This window comes from Petaurus breviceps, unplaced genomic scaffold (genome assembly GCF_028583685.1).
Source record: "Petaurus breviceps papuanus isolate PSGF00001 unplaced genomic scaffold, PetGlider_PUasm1.0 91041, whole genome shotgun sequence".
NCBI lineage: Eukaryota > Metazoa > Chordata > Mammalia > Diprotodontia > Petauridae > Petaurus > Petaurus breviceps.
In genome coordinates, this window is record NW_027187400.1 from 8,541,430 (window position 1) to 8,550,699 (window position 9,270).

The 9,270-nt window shown below is 41.1% G+C and overlaps 1 protein-coding gene across 8 annotated transcripts in view; it reads right to left on the reverse strand.

The window, feature by feature from the left end:
- NIPAL3 (NIPA like domain containing 3) overlaps positions 1–9,270 on the reverse strand; it is a 63,296-nt gene that overhangs the window by 14,160 nt on the left and 39,866 nt on the right. For all 8 annotated transcript variants that reach the window (XM_069079084.1, XM_069079086.1, XM_069079083.1 and 5 more), the window contains 3 exons: positions 7,762–7,897; positions 6,437–6,525; positions 2,027–2,090 (listed from right to left, as the gene is read on the reverse strand). In XM_069079084.1, the coding sequence (XP_068935185.1) occupies positions 2,027–2,090; positions 6,437–6,525; positions 7,762–7,897 (289 nt within the window). The remainder of the gene's footprint in view (positions 1–2,026; positions 2,091–6,436; positions 6,526–7,761; positions 7,898–9,270) is intronic.

Genomic DNA, 9,270 nt, shown 5'->3' on the forward strand with positions numbered 1-9,270 from the left:
CATCCATCCATCCATCCATCCATCCATCCATCCATCCATCCATCCATACATCCATCCATCTACCTACCTACTATGTATACATACATAAATGTATATAAGTGTGTATATATACATATATATGCATATATATATATAGAGAGAAAGAGATAGATATGTCAATACCTGTATTTCTCTCTCTCTCTTCTCTCTCTCCAGCCCTAGTCTCTCTCCTAAACTCCTCTCCTGAATCACCACTGCCTTTTGGAGACTCAAACTCAATGTCCTGTAGGCATCTAAAACTCAGTGTGTCCCGAACAGAGCTTATCATCTCTCCCTCCAAACCCTCTTCTCTTCTTACTTTTCTTATTACTGTCAAGGATTATCACCAATCTCCCAGTTACCAGACTCCCAACCTAGGTTCCTTATTTGCACTCCCCCTTCATAACTTTTCTGTTCTCCAGTACGGGTCATTCTTCCCTCTCCCATCAAGTCCCCTTTTCTCCATTCCCATGGCTTCCCCCCATTGCAGTTATCATGCCTGAGCTATTACAACAGCCTTCTGACTGATGTCCCTGCCTCGTCTCTCCCCCCACCATAATCCATCCTTCACTCAGCTGCCAGAGTGACTTTACTCAAGGGTAGGTCTGCCTGTATCCCCTCCTGCTCAATAAACTCCAATGGCTCCCTAGTACCTCCAGGATCAAATATAAACTCTGGCATTTAAAGCCCTTCACAACCTGGCCCCTCTCTACCAGCCTCATATTTAGCCCTCTCCATGCATTCTGTCATCCGCTGCTCTGGCCCACTCACAGCCCCTTCCACATGGCACTCAAGTGATTTATCAAACTCTGGGCTTTTATGCTAAGTGTCCTCCAAGCATGGAGTGTTCCTTCCCTCCTCACCTGTGCTTTCACATTTCAGCTCAAATCCCACCTTTTGGCAACAGACTTGTCCTGCCATGTGACGGTGCCTTCCTTTCTGAGATCACCTTCCATCGACTCTGTAGCTAGTCTTTTAGACACTGTCTCCCTCGTTAGACTGTAAGCTCACTTACAGGAGTGCAAGGCTATTTTTTGTTTTTCTTTCCATTTCCGCCCTTAGTACAGTGCCCAGCACATGGTAATGACTCAGATCCTTCTTGAATGACTGACATCTCAGAACCTCAGTTTCCTCATCTGTAAAATAAGGAATTGTATTCAATGACCTCTAAGCTCCCCCCAGCTCTGAATCTATAATCCTATGATGAAAGAAGACACAGAATAATATACATTTACAATGATGTAAATAAAAACAAGACTCCAGAACTGTTGAACACAGATTAATTTTCACATCTGCCACGTGTATGATTCTAGGTAAGTCCTTTTTACTCTTTGCTTAGGGAGGGGGAGGAGGAGGGAATAATTATTGTATACAGAGCCCACTACATCCCAAGTGCTGTGCTGTATTTACAGTAATAATAATGATGATGATAACTTTTATAGGGCACTTACTATTTGCTAGGCACTGTGCTAAGGGCTTTACAATTATTGTCTCATTTGATCTTCACAACCAGCTTGGGATGTAGATATTATTATTCCCATTTTACAGCTGAAGAAACTGAAGAAGACAGAAGTTAAGTGATCTTCTCAACTAGCACCTGAGGCTGGATTTGAACTCGGGTCTTCACTCCATCTGCTTCACCTCCTGAGGTCTCCAGAAAATGATAGAGGTTTGATTGGACAACCTCCAAAGGCTAATCCAATATGAAATGGATGCTTTTTAAGCTTGTGACCCATTCTGGTCTCAGAGAATACAGGATGGATGGTGTTCCCCACCTCCTGTTAGAGCCAAGGATATGGGACAGCTACAGGGATGGATTACTGAAAACAAACAGAAGTTATCACTTTGTCTGCTGGTTTTTCTTAATTGGAGCATTTTTCCTTGTTATAAGGGAGGGTCTGTAGTTTGAAAGGATAGCAGCATGAAAAACAAAAAACATCAAGAAAGCTTTTTAAAAAAATTAAACTGTGTGTTTGTGTGCAGGCAATGAAGACGGGCATTAACTCACCCCAGTGCAAACATACAAATGTGGAGGGCATCTTCACCCATGAAATCCAAGTAAAATGTTGCTCCTAAGGGGGAAAAAAAAACACATAAAAGGTTTAAGTGCTTTTCTTTAACATAATTAAAAAAATAAACTTGAAAAGACTCCATATACACCACAATATTCACAGCAATGCTTTGTTTGTGGAAAAAGAGTTGACTGGGGCAAAGCTGAACAAACTGTGGAACTTGAATGTAACAGAATCTATAAGGCTGCATTCTAAGAGATGACAAATGTGATGAATACAGAGAAGCCTGGATAGACTTACCTGAACTGATGCAGAGTGAAGTAAGCAGAACCAGGAAAACAATATACACAATGACTACTACGATATACAAGAGAACACAAATAATGTGAAATTATAAAAGAACAAATGTAGCCCCAAAGAAGAGAGCTGAGGAAACCTCATCCCCTCCTCCTACTTCCTGCTCAGCTTCTTTGCAGAGGGTTGGGGTCCACAGATGGAGAACATTGCATATTGTTTTGAAGTGCAGACTGGTTTTGCTGGATTTTTTTCTCTTCTTCTTTATCTTAAAAATAATTCTTTGTTATAAGGGATGGTTCTTTGGGAGAGGGGGGATACAGGAGAAATGTAAGCAATGTAAAAATAAAATATAGCAAAATTTTTAAAATATAGCAAACATAGCAAAAGTATAGCAAATATTTTTTAAATAAAAACTTTTAAAAATTAAAATAAAAAAAAATAGTTTTAAAAACTAAGCTTCAACAAAGACAATCAAACACAAAATAAAGGGCAAGTCTTTTTTTTTTTTTAACTCCCATCTCCTAGACTTTAATAAGGCTGAACCAAAGGAATTAATAACTAACAAATAAGCAAAGAAAATGCATTTGTGTGCTGAGCTCCCTTAACAGTAGTAAAAGTCATCTACATAGCACATGATTATAGAACCATGCATCTAGAACTGGGAGGGACCTTAGGGACCATGGGGTCCAAAACCCTCATTTTATAGATGAGAAAAAAATGTCCAAAGAGTGACTTGCCCACGGTCACATAGCTAGTATTAGAGACTAGATCTAAAACCAAGCAATTCAAGATTGGCAAGGCACTTTTTGTTCAGGACCTCCTTTGAGTCTCACAGCTCTGTGGGGAAGGTATTCTAGAGAGTATTATTCCCATTTTACAGATGAGAATACTGAGACTTATAGTGATAAAGTAAGTCATCCATGGTTATAATTCTGGTAAATGTCAGGAGGCTGGATTTGAATGTAGGTTCTGCCTGACTCTAGGCCCAGCACTTCTACCATTAAATTACATTGCTTTTCCATATGATACATGTTCCACATTCTAGCACCATTTGCCCTGTTTTCTTTTGATTTGAACTCTTTTTGAATCAACTGAAAACACACTGGCTTTGGGGCTGAATTTTGCCTCTGATACTTAATACCTGTGGGACATTACAGTGTCCTCATTTGTAAAGCAAAGAGACAGTTAGATGGAGCCTTAGGTCCCTTCTTCCTCCCTGTTCTTTGAAGACACAACATTCTATTCATCCACTCTATGCCTTTTTACTGGCTGTCCCCATGTCAGGGATTCTCTCCCTCCTCATTTCTGCCTTCTGGTTTCCTTTGAATCCAAACTAAAATCCCACCCTCTACAGAAAGCTATTCTCAAAACCCTTTAATCTACTGCCTTCCCTCTGGTGATTATTTCCAAATTATCCAGACTTTAGCTTGATTGTACGTAGCTGTTTGCATGCAGTCTTCCCCACTGGGCTGTGAACTCTTTGAAGGCAGGGACTGTCTTTTACTTTCTTTGTCTCCTCAGAATGACTGGCATGTAGTAAGTGCTTAATAAATGTTTACTGACTGACTGCCTTTATTACTACTGATTAGTAATATTTATTATCCACCATTAATTCACCTGCCATTTATTTATTATTTATCTATTACTATTTAACTAGCCACACTGTAGTTGATCCAAATATAGGCCAAACTCTTAAAATAAAATCACTTTGGAAGGAAACCATGCATGCACACAGCCAAACATACTCATATTTCTTATAGTTGGACCAACTGGCAGCAGAAGGTGGGGGAAGAAGCAATAGATCAGGAGTTAGGAAGCCCAAGGCTCAGATCCCAGATCTGGTTTTCACTGCTGAATGACCACAAGCAAAATCACTTCTCTTTCTGAAGGCTGCCCTCAAAAACACCACTGATTATTTATATAAGCCAAAGGCAGCTAGGTGGCAGAGTGGATAGAGGACTAGGCCTGGAGTCGGGGAGACTCATCTTCTTGAATTCAAATCTGGCCTCAAATATTAGCTTGTGTGACCCTGGGAAGTCACCTCACCCTGTGTGCCTCAGTTTCCTCATCTGTAAAATAAGCTAGAGAAGGAAATGGCAAATCACTCCAGTATCTTGGCCAAGAAAACGCCAAATAGGGCCATGGAGAGTCAGACACGAATAGAAAAATGACTCAACAACAAACAACAAAACTTTATTTAGACCACACTCAGATTTTTAAAAAGTCATATTTCACTTGAAAGACTACCTAATATCTGAACTATTTATAGCAAGTACTGGGAAAAGGGATGCAAAAAAATAGTCATTCCTAGTAAAACAGCTTCTCTCTTCTCTGAGATTTAGTCTTCTATCCTAAGAGTTACAATACAAAGCCTGGTTTTGAATCACGGTTCTGTATGACCTTAAGGCAAGTCATTCAAACTCTTTGGGACTCAGTTTCCATCATTTCCAATGGGGACAACGTAATTTGTACTATTTATTTCATGGAGTGGTCATGAGCAAAGTGCTTTGCACACTGTTAACTGCTCTCGAAACAGGCTACATCCTTACCATACAAATACTGAGGATTGTTTGGCTGACCTTGTCCAGTAGAATTCTGAAGAATCTGACCCACAGAACACATCTCAAGACCTGCCAAGGTCCCCTGAGGGAGGGTGCTAAGGCAGCTGGAGGTTTCCTCTTGGGATTCTAAGGATCACCTCCCACTGGAGTCAGTGGCACAGAAATGAGAGACCCCTGGGGTCATGTCCTACCTGTTGTGTCCTGGGTAAATCATTTTACTTCTTGGTTTACCTATCTGTAAAATGGGGATAGATAATATTTGCAGCACTAATCTCTCAGAGGTGTTGAGAGAGAGGTGTTGTGAACCTCAGAGCCCTCCAGAAAGCTGTATTCTCTCATTATTTGTTAATGCTTGCATGGAATGGCTCCTGGAGCAGTTAAGAGGATCAAATATGACTGAAGAAATGAAGAGCTTGGTAAAGCCCTTATGTAAACGTGAGTTAAGTTTTAATGGATTCTCATGGATGTTTACTTTAGCATGCTTTTTTTTTATACTTGATTTGTTTTTAAAAAATTCTAAACTTAAACACTCAACAAAACGGGCAATTCCACATGCAGAGTAGAACAAAAACATTTATTTGGTTTCCCTGTGGCTCCCCCTGCTTACCTCCCCTACCCCCCCCCCCCAGCCCAGCACCTCAGGAGTCCTTAAGTCAATGAAAGTCAGGGCTCTTCTTAAGGTTTGGGGTCAAAAGATTACAACATAATTATAGCACTATGACCAAATAACAACTAACTAGAATCTAATCGCAGAAATGGAAAGAACAGGACTGAGGATAAGAATGAGTCCTGCCTTTGCTACTTATGTGCTTTGTGACCTTGGGAAAGCTACTTCTCTGGTCCTCAGTTTCCTTACCTGTAAAATGAAAGTTGGATTAAATGATCTCTAAGGGCCCTTCCAGCTCTAAAATTCTCCATATTAAGGCCCTAATCAGTTGTGACATTCAGTGTTCTAAGGGCCCTCTGAGCTCTGACATCATTGTGGCAAATGATAACAGCTAGCATTCATATGGCAACTGGCCAAACGCGACATATATTACCATATTTGATCTTCACAAGAACACTGGGAGAGAGGTGTTATTATCTCCATGGACAATCAGAGCATGTTTCCCGGGGTCACACAGCCAGTAAGTGTCTGGATTTGATCTCATCCCTTTCTGACTCTAGGTACAGCATTCTATGCATTGCTCCAGCTCACTACCTTTCATTCCTTGATCTGAATTTTATAAGGACCCACATAAGCTGTCAAATGGATAAGACACTGGATTTGGAGCCAGGAAAACCTGGGTTTAAATCCCACCTCCTATACTTACTAACCCTGTGAACCTGATTTTGATCCCTCTGTGCCTCAGTCTCCTGATCTGGAAAATGGTCCCTCCTTGCACTAACATCCTCTAATTTTATAATTCTCATTATGCAGAATGGTCTAGCAGAAAAATGGTCTATCAGCGTGGTCTGATAAGACCTTAGGATTGTACATTAGTGTCATTTCCATGTTGTCAACTATAAAAAAGAGGAAAGAAAGCAGAGGCATTTCCCAATAGTTACCTGCTGTGATTGCAACGGTTGTAGACAGAATGTAGCCCACACTGGCGATCAGGGAGGAATCATAGAGCTGGGTGGCCTGGCTTAAGAAGCTTCAATAAAGCAAAAATGCATGTTGGTCAGTTCCTTGTAGGAAAGGTCGAGAAAGTTATGATTCAGTTCCCTGACTCGGAGTGGGTTATGCTGGAGCCTAGAACATCAAGACAGCATCTAGTATCTAGAACCAAGGCTCTTAGTACTTTCATATAGCTTAGCATCACATTTGAGGAAAGAAATGATGCTTGAGAAGACTCATATGCGCCTGGTTCTCTACTGGCTACCTTTCCAACTCAGCCCAATGCCTGACACATAGTAGGTGCTTAGTAAATGTGTACTGATCAACTGACAGATCGCCGTGGTTCAGAGAGGATGAAAACACTGGTCACTCCTCTCTGTAGAAAGATGGGAGATCTGGACCCTCTAACCTCAGACCCTCCGTTCTGGGTAGACCAGGCACTGTTCCCTGAACATGCCCCCTCTGATATTCTGCCTCCATCAAAGTTGTGCTTTCTTCTGCCTGAAATTCTAGCTCTACTCTTTGTCCTCTGAAGGATGAGTTAATATTCTACAAGGTCCACCTCAAAGGCCTCTCCATGAAGCCTTCCTCTTCCTCTGTCCAGATGTGATCTTTCTCTCCCTTGAACCCGTACGGTGCTGTGGCTGTACTCTTCTCATCACATTTTCTATACCCTCCCTTTTGTATCACAGCTCTTTAAAAAAAGTTCTTTTTCCCCAATTACCTGTAAAGACACTTTTTAACATTCATTTAAAAAAAATTTTGAGTTCCAAATTTTTCTCTTTCCTTCCTAAAATAAGCAACTTGATATAAGTTATATATGTTCAATCATATCATAGCTCTTTTGTACCCTCACCCTTTCCCTGTTAATAGACTATAAGCCCCTCGAAGGCAGCTACTCTGTCATTTTGGGGAACTCTTTGTAACCCTAGTACCTAGCAAAATGCCCTGCAATCAGGGACTGAGTAGGCCTGAGCCAATTAAGGATACTAGAGGAATAACAGACCACTGACATGGATAGGAAATTAGAGAAGGTGATCTGCTCCTCTAGCTGGCTCTCCTCACATAGTTGCTAGATCCTTGGGGTTAAGAGAAACCTTGTAGAATCTTTGACCTCTTTGTGGAAAATGAGATGCCACCCCAGGAGGAGTTGGCTGGGGAGCATAAATATGGTTTATAATTTTCATTATGAGACTCTTCTGTGGTTTCAAAAGTGGGACCTAATCCGCGTCTGGAGGACAGCAAGGGGCAGCAGGAAGTGAAGCGGGCTTACGCGGCCTGATAGATAGCCGTGGCGACCATGCACACCAGCATCACATAGAAGATGGGGTAGTCAAGCTGGAGGTTCCCTTGAATGGATAAGACCAGCATTCCTGCCACAGCCTTGACAGTCACCACTGTCATGGAACCTGGAAATGATTCACAGAATTAAAAAAAAATTGTTTTCTTAACAAAAACAAAAATCACACACACATATTATGGACATTTCCCAATATTATACCCTTCCCCACCCCAATCCTCATGGAATCCTACTTGGTAACAAAGAAAAACAGATAAAGCTGAATGATAAAACAGTGATGTCTTACAGTGCATGCCACACGGAGGCAGCTAGGTAGCTGAGTACACAGAGCACAGGACTTGGAGTCAGGAAGACCCGAGTTCAAGTCTAGTCTCAGACACCTACTCTGGATAAGTCACTTAACCTCTGTCTCCTTCAATTTCCTCATCTATAAAATCAGGATAATAACAGCATCTACCTGCCATTGGTGTGAGGATTCAATGAGACATTTGTAAAACAATACACAAACTTTGAAGTGCTATAGAAATGCTAGTTATTATTGTCAATATTATTCTGCACCTATAGCTTCCTGCTCTACAGAAAGGAGTGATCAGCGTTTCATCCTCTGTCCTGAACTACAACCATCGAACAATTATTAACTACCTGCTGAGTGCAAGGTACTAGGCTAAAGACAAAAAGACAGTCCCTGTTCCCAAGTAGCTAGCAACCTAATGAAGGAGACAACAGGCAAACTCATCATATTTAATCTGAGTTTAGCAGCCTTTCAGGGAAGTTTTCATTTATTTATAGGTTATCTCTACCTATTATAATAGGAGCTCCTTTAAGATCTGGGACTATGAAGACTTTCTATTCATATCCCCAGATCTCAGCGGAGTGATTTGAACATATTAAGAATGTAAAATAATTTTCATCCATCCATCCATCCATCCATCCACCCACCCATCCATCCATCTACCCCTTCTTCCATCCATCTATCCACCCATCCATCCATCTACCTATCTATCTATCCACCCACCCACTTATCCATCCAGTCACTGCGTATGTAGCTCAAAAGAAACACGAGATGTACAATTTTAGAGCCATCTTCCCCCCAAATATTCCAATGAACTATTTGTGCCCAATCTTTGGTAGAGCCTTCTGAGCTTGTATTGGTCTGATCCTCCAGGCAGGACACAATGTACCTTGACCCCAACATGGTGATGTCATTTTGGTCCTCTTTAAGAATGAAGGACAATAACCACGGTATATTTCTGCTTTCTTTCCTCTTTTTTTAACTCCTACCTGTTTCTCTGAATTTCTCATATTCATTATTTCTTATGCTGCAGTAATATTCCATTAGTCATATACTACAATTTGTTCAACCTTTTTCCAAGTCAATGAGCACCCACTTTATTTCCAGTTTTTTCCCTACTATATAAAGTCTTGCTAGCAGTATTTTGTTATATATAGATCCATTCCCCCCCCCCCCCCCCCCCCCCCCCC